Source organism: Bactrocera dorsalis, chromosome 1, assembly GCF_023373825.1.
Source record: "Bactrocera dorsalis isolate Fly_Bdor chromosome 1, ASM2337382v1, whole genome shotgun sequence".
Lineage (NCBI taxonomy): Eukaryota > Metazoa > Arthropoda > Insecta > Diptera > Tephritidae > Bactrocera > Bactrocera dorsalis.
The window spans coordinates 107,765,209-107,783,801 of record NC_064303.1 but is presented as its reverse complement, the minus strand read 5'-3'; the positions used below and the strand labels follow the sequence as shown (position 1 = coordinate 107,783,801).

Sequence of the window (18,593 nt, the reverse complement as noted above, 5' to 3'; positions counted from 1 at the left end):
GGACTGTTGTCCGGTCTTACCACCTACATTTAACCCTAACATCTAGTAACCTCCTTCTCCCTAGTTGTCCACATCATCATCGGAGTGAGTTTCGAATGGACTTAGTTCCAGTAAAAAACAAGGTCGTTTTTTTCACTTTTTGAACCACCCTCATATATTGTATATACTGACATTGGCGCCTTTGCGCATTGTATCATTTTCCATATGCCGTCGTTGATGACCTTGCACTCGCAATATGCCGTTTGCCATGCCATTGTCAGCCAAATATACGCCATTAGTGCCCCCCACACTTCCGCTTTCGACAATTATGCGCATTCACAAATATTGCATTGTGTGGGTTGCTCGGGAAAAGTGTGATAATTATTTGAAATTAACCACAACCGCCAAAAAGCAAGAGAATGGAAACGATTTCAAAAATGTACATATCCACGGAGATACATATAGTACATACATGCATATGAATGAACATATGTAGATACATATGAATGGATATACATATTTACATATGTATGGTATGGTATATACATATATGCCTGTATAAAAGACTACAAAATTTATTTTGTGCGATTTGTATAAAATAAATAACGCTGCTGTTCTTTTATATTTTTCAAATATTTTTATAATTCTTAACATGTTAAAAACATTTTAAAAGACACAGCAAAAGACAGTTCAACATCTGTATATGTATGCTTGGACATGTGTATGGATAGTCGCAATATTACGGATTAAGTTATTAGCATGAATTTTGAAAAAATGTGAATTTTTATTTGCACTCTTTGACATGTCTGTGGACTTAAGTGACAACAGCATATTATTCATTTGTTTAGATGGATATGTATGTACGAGTACATTTGCTTCAAGCGGCAAAGCACTTTCTGTCTATCGACGAATATGAGCAAACTAATTGTTTTAGCTGAAGTTGATAAGTGTGGATAAAAATGGCGACATTTAAGTAAAGTAAAATATTTTTAATCATAAATGTTATGAAAACCCACAAATATAAGTTTAGTATATATAAAAGGATACACGTGCTAATAAATTTCTAATATGTAGGGTTGCTTCAAACTATCACCAGTTCTCTGAAATGTTTTTACTGTTGTTTTTGTAGCGGCGGAAAACATTCATGAAGTAAGTTCGAGAACTGGCAACTCAAGTTCTTGGCCACATAAAAGTCAGGATCCATTTCTGTTACTTAGACCCGATAGTGGAGTTTTATTTTTGGGCCTTTTGAACAAAAAAAAACAAGGATGCTTGATGTAATAAGTAAAACCTTATATAAAAAATTAAAACCTCTGTATATCTAAATCGTAGAAGATGATCCACTGTGAAACGACACCATTGAGATCAAAATCGCAAATAGATTAACAGTTTTGATTGTTATATATTGTATTTAATATACATACATATCTACTATAAACCTAATATGGTAGTCGAAAAAGTTTCGTATTCCTAATCAAACTTCAACTTATTTTTTTTTATATTTATACTAATAAATAAATACATATTTGTACCATTTTGGCGACCACTTTTTGCCATTTCTCCGCCAAAAACATTATTCCATCAGTGTAAAACTTTCATCAGCGTAAATCTAAATTTCGAAAGTTAAATTTCAAAATATAGCAAATTTCATCATTATTTTCACCCATTTTTGAACAGCTGTAACTTTTTTTCAACTCCCCGAATAACTTTTTATGATTAAATGAACTTAAATTCCCACCTTTCCAACACTATATGGTATGACACATTGTGATTGGTAGCACTGGAGATATAATAGTACGACTGCAATGACATTTATTGACAAAATACGAAAATATTTTTTCGACTACCCAATATAGAAGTTCGTACTAAACCCAGCTCGCAGTCAGTTTCCCTTGAAGTCTTCTCATGGCTTTTAAATCACATCACATTGAGGCGCGAGAGAGCAGAGTCACCTAAATAAAGTTATGTACTGGTCAGACACGGTTTCTGCTTTACTTGTAAAGACCTAGCCAGTAGCCTGCTTCCAATATATGATTTTTGACTTGAAATTTAATTCTTTCTGACGACTTCATACTTCATTAATTATTAATATAGTTATTTGATACATATGATCCAAAAACCCTAAGTGAGATCAAGCATTTTTGCTTGTAAAAGAAAAGTTAATTAACAGCATCTTTCTTATTGATGTTTTTAAAAGCGAAATGCAACTAATTTTCTTACTGTCAGAATGAAAGCCGCCTGGAAATCTTTATTTGCACACCCATTAATTTAGTTAAACATTTGCATACATATTTATAAACAAAATATGCATTTGTTTACGTCGAAGTGTGCCACGTGTAATCGTGTAATTGTTTCGTAATTTCACACTCAACAAGTTTACATACTTTCAGCAACCACTGTAAAATTGAAAACATGCAAAACATTTTCTGTTACATTGAATAAATACCAAATTGATTGATTCGGTTATAAGAATACATCGTGTTTGTACATACATACATATCTACATATACAAATTTTTATGGAAACGCTTGTAAGTGATGCCCGCACGTAACGTAAAAACAATCAATCAAGGTTGGGAACACATCCCAGAAATGCTAATAATGACAAATTGACAGTAAGACACACGACAACTATGCCTGATATGAAATGTATACGCACACAAAGATACTAAGGCATATACATATGTATTTTCAATAAAATTTGCATATGCGCGCGAAAAATAAAAAGAAGAAAATAGCAAACATTGCAAAAAGTTGTTGTAAATGTATGATAAATAATTGATTAACGTACAAACTGTGCGAAAAAGGGAAAGTCTCAATTCTGTGAAGACGGAAGGTAAATATATGAAGTTACAACAAAAATGCTTGAACGTGCAAGGAAATCTTTATAGTGACATATAAAGTTGAGATGGGTTAAGATATGGTGGTGATAAATCTCATTTTGTGGTTAGCAGAAGGTCGAGCTTTAGTTTCTGTGCTATTTAGTTTCCTTGTACGGCTCGAAAATAGACGGTGGAGTTGACATAAGACAGCCTTTTAAGTTGCCGGACTACTACAGTATATTTCAAGCTGAAAAGTCGCGAAGCTGGCTCCTCTAATGCACCTGCAGGCAATCACAGAGTCAACAACTACAGCCAAGCAGCAATCAAGGCAGTAACCTCGTATCGCATATCGACCAGAAGGGTTTTGGGAAGTGGAAAATGTTGCCAGAAGCAAGCAGCTTCAATTCTACTGGGTGCCAAGCCACAAAGGCTTCAAGGGCAATGAAATAGTGAACGAGATTGCAAAGAATGGTGTACGGCTAACACCTAAAAACGTGATAAATATTGGGAAACCCATGCATTGTCTATACGAAGATCTGCACTGAAGCATGGTAAAGAAAATCAAAACCCGATGGAACGAGTTACCTGGCTGCAAAACGTAAAAAGTTATGTACAAAACAGTAGATCGGAAGTACACAAAATTCTATAGACATTATAATGGAATACTAACTAATGGTATTATGGGGCTGACAGATCACGAAGACTGCAGAAAATGTTTAGAGCAAGACACAAGGGAAACGCATTGGAAACTACGCTGTAAGCATCTCGGGTCCCCACTATGTGATACACTGTAGGAGATATCGATAGTGAAGCCGCAGAGTCTGTTAAAATTCGCGTCAAACGCAGACATCCTAGAAGATGACTACTCCTCATGGACCCAGTAATTGAACTCTATTTGGTAGCGCAAAGGACCAAAACTGATCTATGCGTGGCTTATTGACCGACCAGATTAACTTAACCTATCCTAGGCTTCCTTGTATATTTGAGTTTGATCTAAGAGCTAACGAAAGTTAGTATAAGTTAAGTTTCCCACAACTTAAAGAGCCTTACTAAAAGCATTTACCGGCTTCTTTTATATGCACAGTTCCCATGGAGAGTTCGGTACAAATTTGATCAGCCTTGTTTTGTGGTATTTTTTCTTTACCTACTCTCTCATACTTCGCATGTAACACTATACTTCTAGGTAACTACTTTATTAGCAACGCCCAGAGCCTTGTCTTGTCTATGGCAGTTGTTTCTCATACTCTCATACGTTCCTTATCTCTTCCTTCCCAACCTCTTTAAATCTTTAGTGGAATTACAAAGCGACTTGCCGCCACTTACGTGTATGTACCTGATAAGTGCTTCTTCTTGTACTGTGTAACCATCCTACCGCCACTCTCCTAACAATTAGAGTGTTTTTCATAAGCTACCCTTTCATATATGAAAAAAATGCAGTCCAAATTTCAAAAATAAATCGGGTTAAAAGTCAAAACAGCATTCACGAATCACGAATATTAAATCGCCAGTCTATTTGCGACAAAACAAAAAGTGCAGAAAGTCAAAAACATAGCAAGCAAAATTCAATGTTCCACATATCCGCCAAAATCACACTTTCATATGCACATGCTTCGAAATAGTCATTTAACAGCTGTCCGCCCACTACATAGCCCCAAACACAGACATCCTCATACATGTATATAATTGTAAGTGTGTGCGCTTGAAAGCATGTGTATTTTGCCAAGCAAAAATCAGCGCAACTGCCGGCATTGATGCCTCAACAATTATACATATATTTTTCTATTAAATTTACTTTATTTTTATTCCACAATTTGTTTAGATTTTTTGCCATTGTGCTGCCTTGCGGCTTTTTGGGGCATTCAGAAAGCGGTCATGGTGCCACAAATTGCTGACCCAATTAAGCCTTTCATCCCGTTAACTATTCATATAAAAATAACAACAACAAGACATTTGTACAGAAATCTTTTTGTTTAGCTATTTTCACATGTGTATGGATTTATAATTGGATTATTGTGTCGCGAAGAAAAATGTTTTTACATAATATTTGAAAATGTGTTTAATTGGGTAAACTTTGAAACTAAATTTTTGATATGTTTATCTAAAATGGATTCCAGCAAAGAATTTATTATTAATATGTTATGTATATTTAGATCTAGATATTTAGAAATTAGTTTTAGCTTTACCAAAAAATGTTTTAGTCTCAAGGAAATGTGCGTACTTCAACTATGAAGTGCTAAAGTGGAAGATCTTGAGAATCATTTCTGAAAAATAGAAGGTTTATTTTATAGCTTTTTTTCCAAAAACCAGGAAAAAAATGTTAACTTCGGATGTACCGAAAAACTTGTTTGGGTATTGTAACATTGCATAAGGCAATAATAATGTGCGATCCATTACAAGTTTTTCTACTTTTTCAAAACAAAAACACAGAAACTTTAAATATAATATAATGCGGAATGATTATCATCATTCGAAAGAACATTTTTGGCACTTTTGTTTTGAAGGTTATTTCTTTAAAATGTTGGTCGCGGCTACGTCTTAGATGGTCTATTCTTTGAGTCCAATTTTCGATTACTCGTTCGAGCATTTCGACAGGTAACTAGCGAATGAGACGCGTGCTGTTTTGATCCAAGACCTGAATTGAAGCAGAATTGCCGGCATAGACTTTAGACTTTACATATGACTAAAGCAAAAGTCTAACAGTGTGATGTCACATGATTTTGGTGGCCAATCGATCGACCAAAAATGTGAAATTATCTGCTTATCGAAGTGTTCTCTCAATAAATCCATTGATTGATATGTGAAAAGTAGCGCCGCCTTATTGAGACATAATGACGCCGAGATCACGAGCTTCAATTTCAGGCATCGAATGGTCGGTTATCATGACACGATAACGGTCGCCAATGACGGTTATGTTTCACCGGCATCTTTTTTGAAGAAATATGAACCGATGATTCCACCGGTCGACAAAGCACACCAAATCGTTGTTTTTTCTGAAGGAAATGACAGCTCTTGAATCTCTTCAGGTTGCTCTTCGTCCCAAACGCGACAATTTCGTTTGTTTACATACTCAATGAGACAGAAATGAGCCTCATCGTTGAACAAAATTTTGCTCAAAAACGTCGGATCTAGTTGGAACTTTTTCAGAGCCCATATAGCGAAGCGATGTCGCTTGTGTAGGTAGAGCGCGAAACACATTATTTGAAGAACGTGAATTTTCGTAATAAAGTTGAACGATTTCTAAACGTTGTGCAGACGATATTCTTCCCACAAGAAAATGCCAAACAATATTGAATAAAAATAACACGGGCGTTTGTTTCATAACGAAAAGATTAAAAAATCAGTTTGAAAACAGAAAATACGAAGGAATTTTCAAATAGACGCGACTAAAACCCTCAAAACACAAAGAGAAAAGTTAAGGAGGATTATGTTTGTTAACTAAAATCTTACAGCTCTGCAGAACATAACATTTTAAGGACTTTTATCCGAGTTAAGCCTTAATTTGCCACTGGCAGACCAAAAGATAGGCCTAATATAACATATGGACAGAATTTGTCACAATTTTGAGATCATGGGACTAATGAGGCATGATAGCCGTGAAAAATATACATTCATACATAAATATGTACAAAACAAAGTAAATGTTTACGAAGTAGGAAATGTTAATTACTATATGTACGTATGTATTCTATTATATACATACATATGTATGTAATTAAATATTAATGAATTCGGTCTAAGAAGAAAATACCAAACAATCAAAAATATTATTTTAGTAAAATCTATCGAAAAGTTTCATAAGTATGTACAAACATACATTTAGCCTATATACAAAGGCATATAGTACACCATACATATTTTTAAGCCTTTATTTTCTTGAATTAAGTAACAGACTAAATATTTTTTCCAATTTAATAAAGTGTGAAAATGAAAAGTTTAAAAATATGTAGCATACGTAAGCAGATTTCGTACTTCTGGTTAACATACTTGTATTTATATTTATTTATTGGCTTGCCAACATACACACAAATATATACATATATGTAGACAAATATGTATGTACATATATACTATATGTTTTCTTTTATATTTGAAAATTTCCTTTACTATTTCATTCTGCAACGCTGCCGCTCGCCAACACGCCAATAATACACAGACTTTTGTGCGCGTCATCGCCAACGTCGCTCGCCCCCAACCGCCAGCGTGTTCACAAGCATCGGCGATCGCCGCGATTATGATAGTTAGTTAATGTTGGACCGCTTGTGCTGTGCTAAATTTATCCAATGCGTGGGTTCGAGTGGATTGATCATAAGCATGATTATGATGTGCGCGTTGTTGTTGCTGTCGATGATCACAATACTTGAGGGCAAGAGATTTTGAATGTTTTGTTTTCGATGACTGTGGTGTAATTTTAATAATATACATTTATACATATTTATATATAGATATACATACAAACACATATATGTATGTATATGTACATTTCGAGATACATAAATAATTTATTCATGTACATACATTAGCTTCTTGGTTCGCACGTGCGTATTTACGCGCGATTAGTGTATATGTATATTTGTGTTGTTGTTGTTTGATTTTGCTGGCTTAGAAACCTTGTCTTACTAAAAAACTTAAGAACGCAATTTTTTCGAAAGGGTTTTGGTGAAAAAAAAAAATTCAAAACTTGTTTAGAAAGCTTACAAGATGAAGAATAAAGAGCCCAGCCACAACCCTGGTGAGGGATAGTTCGCTTTCTCACTTTAGCTCGCTTTCAAACGGGTGTTCTTTGCTTGCCCAGATTATACTTGATCCAAGACCGGAAGTTGTGAGCTGCTTGAACCATAAGTAAAATAATCGTTTCCGGGCACTCCCAAGTGAATGGTGCTCGGAGAACTTTCCTCACTTGCCTGAACTTCTACATATGACTCCATCCTTCTTCTTGAAAAATACGCAATATTTCTTGAAGAACTTTATTTCGGTCGGTCGGCTTGTACGGCAGCTATATGCTTAGTGATACGATCATTCGTAACAATATCTTTAGAGATTCTACCGTTGGCTTGGATAACATTCCATGTAAAATTTTTTTTTAAATGTCTTCCCAAATGAAAATGATTTCCGAGCAAGCACTTGATTCCGATCGTTTAGTTTATATGGCAGCTATATGCTTTAGGGGTTCGATATCAGCTATTCCGACAATTGAGCAGCTTCTTGGTAAGAAAAGGACGTGTACAGAATTTCAGATTGATGTATCCAAAACTGAGGGACTACTTGTAGTTCGCATACAAGCAGACGGACGTAGCTAAATCGACTCAGCTTGTCTTGCTGATCATTTATATGTATATTTTATGGGATCTCCCACTTTTTTTTCCTGTTTGGAGCTAACAACTTTTTCTTTATACATCTCTAATTTTTATGGAAATATTTTTTATTTCAGAGTGCAGTTGCCCTTTAGGCACTTTTGCTACTATTTCTGAGCAACCCTAGTCCCTGCACAGTTCCCTAAGCATTTGCTGTTCGCACGCTTTCGTGCTGTCAAACCATATTTTTTCGAAGTAAAAAAATTGAAACAAGTCATCAAAATTTGTTTTATTATTATATTTTGGATAAACCATATCCACATAGTTTTACATATATTTGTGTTGCCATTTATTTGTCTTTACAAGTTTCTATTATTCGCGTATCAACTAGTATTTTTTTGCCAAATTCTTTCATCGAGTGTAAACAACTGACAATTTTGTGCATTTTTGTTCTAAAAAATTTTGCAGTCTAGAAGAACCGTTAGCCGCAACAGCAATATACTTTCAATCTTTTGAAATTGGAAAAAAATAATGTTTGTGACGTGTACAGTGCGCTGAGGGATTCTATGGAAAGGCCAACAACAACCATTGCGGATTTACCAGCGGAAGAGTTCATCAGCAACTTAGTTTTATACAAGTGTTGTAAGTGGTGAGATTCGATGTGGTGAATTGAAAAGTTTCAGTTGCATTTACTTGTATTTCTTTTTCCAACAGATTTAAGCGGTTAAATTAAAGTTTGCAGCCAAATTAATTAATTCAATTCAATTTGGACTTAATTATACACCAAGCAACATCACAAAAAAAAAAACACGTACAAACATACAAATTGAAGATACTCACCACGTATCAACAACTCAGCGACATCATTTCTCAGCACAATAACGCGTTACAATAAGTGACAACAACAACAATAAAAAGTGAAAACATGGGTAAAGATTATTATAAAACACTGGGTATACCGAAAACTGCCACCGACGAGGAGATTAAGAAGGCCTACAGAAAATTAGCGCTACGCTATCATCCGGATAAAAATAAAGCCGCTAATGCGGAGGAGAAATTCAAGGAGGTGGCCGAGGCCTACGAAGTGCTCTCCGACAAGAGTAAACGTGAAGTGTACGATAAATATGGCGAAGAGGGTCTGAAGAGTGGAGGTACAGTGATCGTTCTACAATACTACTTTTAAAACATGCAATTCCCTAACTCTATCAATTTGTGTGTGTGTCTGTGTGTAAATATGCCTAAATATGTGTGTTTGTATGTATGTGTGTGTATGTAAGTTATATTTTCAGTTTTTAACAAAATTATTTTGTGTTCAATTACGTTTTGTAGGCACTCGTAACGGCACCACCGGCAATAATACCTTCACATATCAGTTCCATGGTGATCCACGGGCGACCTTCGCACAATTCTTCGGTTCGAGCAATCCCTTTGCGTCGTTCTTCGATATGGGCGATAATCTATTCGATAAGAATGTGTTCGATTTAGATACCGAACATGATTTCTTCTCATCGCCATTCGGTGGTTTGGGTTCACGGCACGGACTCGGCGGTGGTTTCAGGTAAGTTTGACGCCTATAATTTCTGCTAATGGCAAAATTTCCACGAGGTTGACTTTGGCGAAGGAAAGTAAATTGGGAAATTAGTTGCGGTTCCTTGGTGAAGGGAAAATTGTGCATCAAACCTCGATAAGCCTCGAAAGTGAACCAATCGAACAACAATTACAGTTTTCTCCAATCACATCTTTGGATCTTACGATTAATATTTTCGATGTCATGGTATTCTGACCAGTGTAGACATTGAAATCTTCTCTATATATTAGAGCCATAGGTAATGTCAGAGTCTGTGATTAAAATTCATAAATTGCTTCTTAGAATTTATATGGGCTATTTTAGAACCTACTTAGAATAAAATATAGCTCACATGGCGAGAATACTTAGGAAGCAACTATTCCAGATGTTTATGGATCTCACAAAGAATCTTTTTGGAATAAAATATAGCTCAGAAGACGACAATACTTAGAAAGAACCTCTTCTAGATATTTATGGATCTCACAAAAAGGCTCGAATACTACCTATCCCTATTTTTCTTAAACCTTTCCGTGGAAGGCTTTCATGAAATCAAGTAATGGACACTTTGACTTCATAGTCAGTGCCATATGGAAGTATTATTTATATTTCGTTGACTTCACAGAAATTTATATTGAGTTACAACTTTGAAGGTCCACTATACAGTCTTCCTCTTAAAACCCTGTTTTTTCTGAAAGTATTTTCTTTCGTCAATGTTAACCTCATAATATCGACCATTTAACGCTTGTATTGGATGCTTAAAAAATAAAGCGAAGACCTTCATTTAGATCGCACTCGTTCAATGTGCATACACCATTCAAAAAGGAGAAACAACAAGATCCACCCGTCGAACATGATCTCTACCTAACGTTGGATGAAATCTACAAAGGTTGTGTGAAAAAGATGAAAATATCACGAAGAGTTGTACAGGCGGACGGTTCGTCCAGGAAAGAGGATAAATATGTGAGCATATCGATTAAACCGGGCTGGAAATCCGGTACGAAGGTGACATTTCAAAAGGAAGGCGATCAAGCACCCGGCAAGATACCAGCGGATATTGTATTCATCATTAGGGATAAACCACATGCGATGTTTAAGCGGGAAGGCAGCGACTTGAGATACACGGCGCGCCTAACGCTCAAGCAGGTGAGTTATTATTGGTTTTGGACAAGAGGGATATAGTAATAATTTTTATAATTTGAATTGGAAGAATGTTAACGTTAAGTTTACTAATTAGTTTTAGGTAGAATTTCGGGAATAGAAATTCATATACAAGTATACAAGAATCGAAAATAAATTGACAGATTTTATATTTTGAAGCGATTTTAGGGAGTACAGGTGACAAAGAGAGCAGTTAACTAAAAATTTTATTGGACTTGATGTATTCTCTAGCCTGAAATTATAATTCAGGTAAAAGTATCGAGTTTGGATATAAAAATCGATATAGTAAAATAAATCGACATATTATCTGAAAAAATATCGATGTTTTGGGTATCGAAAATCCGCTAAACTAATTTACTCAAATATTGAAAAACAATTTTTTTCCACAAATCAAGATTTATCGAGGCTGAAAACAGGTCGAATTCTCGGTTTAAAAAATCGATATATTAAAAGAGATACATACATATTTCCTGATTATATTTGGTTTAAATTTAAATTTCGTTTCAAATACTTGGATTAATTTAAAAAATCGCTATGGTTATGTTATCTGAAAAAAGTTATCGATATTTCGTGTTATCGATAAACAGTTCAACTTCTTCAATAAAATATAAGACAAAATAATATTTACACGAACTCTCTTGATTTGTCTGCAACAAATCAAGATTTTATCGAGAAATCGAATTATCGATTTAAAAAATCGATACATTAAAAAAGATATACATACATATGTATGTACATTTATTCTGATAAAAAGTCATATTTGATTTAAATGTCGATTTAAATACTTAGAAAATTAAAAAAAAAATCGATATACATAGTTATATTATCATGAAAAACAGTTATCGATATTTAATGGGACCGGCAATCCATTTGCCTTCTTCAATAAAAAATAATATTTCTCGCTTTCTGCCTTTAACAAATCAAGATTTTATCAATGGCGAAAACAGGTTGAATTATCGATATAAGATATAAAAATCGATATAATAAAATCAATATTTTATGGTATCGATATTAAAAAAAACATTAATTTTGATAAAAAATCGATATTTTGTGGTATCAAAATTAAAAAATACATATAACCTGATAAAAAAACGATATTTTATTGATATCGACAATCCGTTCTCCTAAAACTTTAGCGCAATGATATTTCCACAAACTCTTTCAAGCACTTTTAACAAATCGAGATTTTATCGCGTCTGCAAACTCAAAAATAAATAAAAATCGGAGTTTTACTCAATTTATTATCGAGAAAAAAAATTAATTAACAAATTAAATTGGCAAAAAGCTCAGTGGCATTTTCTCACAGCATGAAATACACACATTTTAGCCATTTATGCTGAACAAATGCAATTTTGATAAACTGAGAAAAATGCTATAAAAAATCTGGAAAAAAATTGTACATTAAAAAATCTTCAAACCCAAAAAATGTTTTGTGCAAAAATGGCAATTCACTATTTTTGTCTAACTAATCGCCGGCAATTGACAGTTTTCGTGCAATATCAGTTTTTCTCTCGTTATAGCCAACCGCATTTTATGTTATTAAGAAAAAAGTTGCAAAAAAGAAAAGCAGTAACCACCATGAAAATGCCAAAAGCGAAGGCAAAAAATTTTCAATTTGTGGCTAAATTTGTTGTTGGCTGAGTAAAATACTATATAATTCGTTTAGTATTTTCCCAGCAGTCGGTCTCAAATTAATGAATAACGTGACACGCTGTTTATTATTGTTGGATTATTGTTGTCTACGCACGCAAAAATACAAATGTACTTACACACATATACCAATAGTATGCAGGAATTCATACATAATAACGTTGCGTGAATTTCAAAAGGTGTTAAATTTTCAACACATGCAGCAAATAAAAAAATATTATTTTTTATGCTAGGGTGGTTCTAAATTCCATTCGTTTTTTCAATTATTTTTAGTTCAAATTTTAAATTATTTTTAGTTGGTTGCGTTATATGCTCTCACTACAGATCTTGACGTTTAATGAGAAGAAAATGTATATTTGTATGAATTAATATAACTTAGAAGAAGACTATGCAAATTGAGATTAGATATAGTGAACCACTTCTGTAAATTTGAATTGGAGAACCGTGGCTATAAAGGGTCTAAATATAACGCGACTCTGACCAAAAGATCGATTCAAGATATTGCTTTAAAGGTTAAGGGGATACTCTAGACTAAAAACAAAAATAAGTATTTTTTATATGTTCATATATATGTAGGTATTTTGCTGACCCATTTCCCATTTTTAAAAAGTTCGAAACCGTCAAAAAGGTAGTTAACAACTTTTTCGGGAAGTTGTCTATTCGTAAAAAAAAAAATTTCCGTAGAACCAGACATTGCCACATTATTCTATTTTTTTTATGTATCTTCAAAAATTACACCAAATCCATTCCACTACACTAGATTACCTCCTTAAATGAATGTCATTTCATCTTCTGCGTATAAGCTGAATGGTTTATGGTAGGTAGAGGCACAAAGTTTGATTATAGGTCAAGGAAAGGAGCCTGAGAATACGACAAGGAAAGGTCAAGTAAGAGAGTCTGATATTACAATCAACATCTCAGAACTTGTAATCGATATGATCTATCTGGCAATCTTCTTATGCAGTGCAGTTTTCTATGGGGTCAACAACGCAAAAATCGTCTCGAATATATTTTCGGTCAATGGCAAATAATTGTAATGCTGAATACCTCATAACTCTTCGGTTCGATTATGGGTTTGTGAATGAAGGCAGTTATTAATAAAACTTTGACTAAACTATTGTTGAAAGTTTATAACCATTATGTGCTTGGAGATTAGATATAGTCGTCCTTTGTCCTAAAGTAACCATAAAAGACATTGAGTGGTGAATAAGATAAGATTAATAAGTGGTTAATTTGCTTATTATTTCATAATATTTATACCATGAACAGAATATATTAAGTTTGCCACAAACTGTTTACTACCTTCAAGGAAACAGAGACTCTATACTCCGTGGTAAAGTATCGAACAGCTTCACGAGCTGAGTCGATTTAGCGATGTCCGTATGTTCATCTGCATATACGCGAACTAGCCTTTGAGCTATTGATCTGAAATTATCCACAGGTCCTTTACTCCCCAAGAAGCCTCTCATTTGTCGGAACCTACAATATAAGACCACTATAGCATATAGCTGCCATACAACGCTACACTATCGCAATCAAGTTTTTGTATGGAAAACTTTTTCAATTGGCTAGCTATCTTTACGAAAAAGGAATACCTGAATCTTTACTTATAGTCAAAATGTGTGATACTTCCCAGCACATGTAATATTCTCAATATTGCAACAACACACATATTTCAATAGCATTTTCACAGCCTAATTGCTTAATTGTTGTAATGTGTGCTAGTTCTAAGTTGCGCTTAGTAGCGATAGTCAAGCTATATATCGAAGTATGCTTGTTTAAGCTTGTCCATTCGCTTGTTGTACTACAAGTATTGACCATTAGAGTCGCGTTTAGTTTGTTGTCATGTCAAAATTGTTAATTGGATTAACTAAAGTTGACAAGTGCATTAAATTACACTAACAGAAAACCAAAAAATTAGAAAATCATAAAAAAGAAAAACTAGCAAAACAAACACAAAAACTACAAGCGTATTAGTTGCGGCTTGCCATTTTGTGGTTAAGCGAATAACGGCCCAAAATGTTTGCTATACGCAGCTCAACGGACAGACTGCAATTGCAAACGGGCTAAAGTGTTGTTTACTGCCGCGAATAGTCGCTTGACTATGTAAACGCAGATCTAAGTATGGGTGCCGGTGTTGATTGTCGGCCAGTTTGCTGTGGTGTTAACTAGGTTTTTAAACAGTTCAAACATAGATATTACACCATAGATAATCAGCGAGGCAAGTTGTCGCCTGCAGGTGTGAATTAGAGAGGTAGTGCATAAACTGAGTGGTTACTTTTGAGTTGAACTCTCGAGTCTAAGAACTCTGGTATTTCGGATGAAGATCTTGAAAAAATTTACCCTTCCTGCGATATTTAGTTGTAAATTTTCAGAGAAGATAACTAAGTCAATTCTTGTAGAATATTATTCTTCGAACAATAGTTTCATAGAGGGCTTCAAGTGCTTATATGATCCTTTACCACTCTTTTATTGACTCTAAAGGGTTCTAGTTGGATGATATTGGAAGCCGAGGATCCATATGATATTCTTGCCTTTTTTGAAAGCCTATTGCCCGTCACTTTGCCTTTAGACGAAACTGACAATTTTGTTTGTAGCAGAAAATTATGTACTAGAAATTTGGTCTTAGATGGAAAGTAGTATAGAGCTATTTAACGAACTCCTCTCTGAATCACCCGCGCTTCTGTTGAAGTTCATCAGCACGAAAAGTTTTATCCGTGCCACTTCACCTCTGAGAAGTGGTCAAGGAACCCTCTATCTATAATTGAACTTCTTTGTTTTTATCTAGAACCTTAGAATAGCATAGAAGATGTTTATTAGTCGCCTCCTCTTCTACCTCCTGACAGCTTCTATAATAGTCGTTATTTGGCGTTCCTAGTCTACTGGAATGTTTGCCTATTAGACAGCGACCTATTAGTATTTCTACTGCCATCATTCCTTTTAAATTTTAATAGTCGGTCCATATTCCATTCATGCCACCTTTGCTTACTTATTGAGCAAATCAAGGATTGATTCCACCGAAGCTTATCACAGCTTATCACTTTGACAGTTCTCAGAGCTATCACTATGTTATGGCATCCATTGCAGGTTTATCGTGAAATAGGATGTTAGATCCCCCAAGAGATCCAGGTATTCCTTCACTAGTTTAGAGGAAACCTAAGAGACTTTAGTGTTCTTAAGCCGTCTGACTTTCTGTATACTCGTATATAAAACTATATATGTGAGCTTACTCCTCTTCAGAACAAGAGGGCTTTCTTTAATTGCTGTGATCTCCGCTTGGAACAGTGTATACTATAGGGATTTGGTAGGCGTTGGGCGATTTTGGTATCTAGTTTTTCAGAGAAGACACCACCTCCCACTCGGTTATCTATTTTGAAAACTTAATAACCTTACTACAATAAATAATAATGATGTCTAGTACAAAAAAATTCAGCTGTGAGACAATTTGATTTCACAATGTAACTAGTTACACGTTAGTTCCAAACTAGTAACTTTGACTATTGAGCTTGTATAAAATGGCTAAAGACACATAAGTACCGACATATGTATAAACATTGTGATTGATGTGATAGAGCCACTAAAAAAATTACACACTTTTCGTAAAGAACAACAACAAAAACAACTATGTACATGCAACTACATAGTAAATTGCAACATTGTACAAATTTTTGGGATTTTATTGCTTGTTAGATTTAGCCAATTTTAGGCAGAGCTCAGTTGTGGCAAGTTTGTTGTGGATTTATTTTTTAATTTAATAAAGTGTGGAAAAAAATTATGAATTTAGCCAAAATGGGAAAAGTGTTTGTTAAAGTGGTTGGCAAATGTTTGCACTGAAAAAAAATAATAATAAATAAATAAAAAATATTTAAGTGCTTTAGCAAACATAGTTAACACAACTTTTTAGGTGTTAACATTTGAAAATTTTTTTTTTGAAAATTTAAATTTTTTTTTTTTAATTTTGTATATTTTAAATTTTTTTTTTTTTTAATTTTGTATAAATTTTTTTGAGTTTAATAATATTTATTTTTATTTTATTGCATAGTTTTTGGTTTATATATGTGCATATACGCCTTTAGCATTTTTTATGACTGACATATCGTCATATATTGTGGTTTATTTCATCAAATCGGGCATTGGGCAAGATTTTTGAATTTATTAAAATTGAATTACGAGCGCTAGTTTCAGTGGTCGCCACCAAAATCGATGGCGTAACAAACGCAAAATGCCATAGAACCATAGTTTGGCAGTATTTTTTTTTAGTTGTTTTTGCTGCTGTTGTTGTAAAGTACAGCACACAGTGTTAAATGTTACACCGTATTGGGGCCAATTCATTTCAAATTACAAACGCTGATATAATCTATGGGCACAATGTGTTACAAAGAAAATGGCATGCCACCAAATATGTGCGTCGTAAATGAGAATTATAATTATACTTGTATTTTTGTTGCACTTTTCGGTGATACGCATAATTTATGATTTCAAAAATGCCTTGCTACGCATTCAAAGCTAAAACTTTTGGCGAAATTTGTAAGCTGTCACAAAACTGTCAAATTGTCATCATATTTTTTACGAACACTAAAAATAAAATAAAAAAAATATTAAAAAAAACCAAAAAAATATAAAAAAAAACCAAAAAAAATATAAAAAAAAAATAAAAACAAAAAAAAAAATAATAACAAAAAATCACCAAAACAAAAAACTATATTTTTATACCAAATTATAATAGAAATTTGAGCAAAATGCGAACTACGCCGCCATTAACGTTGACATTTTGTCATAAATCCATTCAAATTTATGTTTCCAAGCGCGTCTTTGTTTTTTGCTACTACGCAGTGTTGCTTTTATATTTGCTGTTTCTGCTTGCTTTGTGGTATCAAAGTTACGTAGACGGCTTGGGAACCAGCGTTTGACTCGTTTCTTCCAAAAATGGTCACATTTACTTGGTAACACCTCACGCTTGAGTGACTGAGTCTTCGTTTGATGGCAGCGCTTTGACACGAGCTTAGCCTTTGGGCTAGATCTTATGCTCTGTATAAGCTGCTGGAGTTTTAGCTTTATTTGTTGTTATTCTGGGTTGTGTGTCAGTTCGCTACGCAATGAATTACGCACCAGCATAAATTGAGATAAAGGTAAATACAATAATAGTAGAAAAAGTATAACAATAAAGTTTATGAACAACAACAATTGGCATTTTTTGTCCATTTATGAAAACGGGTTTCAAATTCTTTTCGATCGCGTCATCATGTTTAAAAATTTGCTCTCTGCATACGTAGTTTATTGCTCTGTGAGTTCAATAAAACTGAAGTCAAAGATTTCAAAGTATTAAATGGTGTAAAAGCATCACCTCTGACATGGGAATCATTCTTTAAGAAAGCAATGCATACACAAATAAACATATATACACACGTAGATTTGAAAAGTGAGGTAAAGTTTCGGTGAGAAAAAAAAGTTATCAAATAATTCGCATGAAATGTTAAACAGAAGAGAGAAAGAGCAATTAACTTCTTCGAAACACTAGAAATGTTGGCCGTGACACGCTTCTCATCGAAAATGTAGATTTAGTGAAGAATATAATATTGAGGAAGTATTGAGTGACACTAAAGATCACCCTAATAGCCTTCACAGACGTTAATCCGGATTAACTGCGCACTTGTTTCAGATCCAAATTTATAGATGACAGACGGCAGCCATGCGAGTTTGAAACTCAAAGTAAACAGCTGATTGTCATTTTTATAATATTTTCAATGAAAATGGACAGAAGATAAACATTGCCGTTGTTAGTCGAAGACGGTGGTTCATCAAAAGTACTATATATCAAGAGTTTTAGCAATTATTTGGAGCTTTTTTCAAGAATCCTGCTACCGTAATACTACGTATATATCTGCTCTAGCATTTTCTTCACATTAATTGAGGAAGAGTTTTTTCTTATAGAAAACAGAAATAATGCTCGCTTATCTGAGAGTGCTATTACCTTAGACTGCGGTCATGAGCGCTATGAAAAAAAGATTTGCTGACGATGAGCGACAGAAAAGTATTTGTGTGAATGTAGTCTTATTCGCTCTCTGCCTTAAAGATTCTTTTAGAAAAAGCGAGAGAGGGATAATATTCCTGCTTGCTCTAAGCATAC

The 18,593-nt window shown here is 34.1% G+C and overlaps 1 protein-coding gene across 9 annotated transcripts in view; it reads left to right on the top strand.

Moving 5' to 3' along the window:
• Positions 1 to 18,593, top strand: part of LOC105222363 (dnaJ protein homolog 1) — a 66,621-nt gene that overhangs the window by 23,078 nt on the left and 24,950 nt on the right. For 5 of the 9 annotated variants that reach the window (XM_029548716.2, XM_049446085.1, XM_011199653.4 and 2 more), the window contains exons 3-6: positions 8,560 to 8,733; positions 8,806 to 9,242; positions 9,421 to 9,649; positions 10,432 to 10,801. In XM_029548716.2, the coding sequence (XP_029404576.1) occupies positions 9,017 to 9,242; positions 9,421 to 9,649; positions 10,432 to 10,801 (825 nt within the window). In that variant the 5' untranslated portion in view covers positions 8,560 to 8,733; positions 8,806 to 9,016. Of the gene's footprint in view, positions 1 to 8,559; positions 8,741 to 8,805; positions 9,243 to 9,420; positions 9,650 to 10,431; positions 10,802 to 18,593 lie in introns of all 9 variants that reach the window. The other 4 variants (XM_029548718.2, XM_029548719.2, XM_011199655.4 and 1 more) reach the window with 2 other exon arrangements.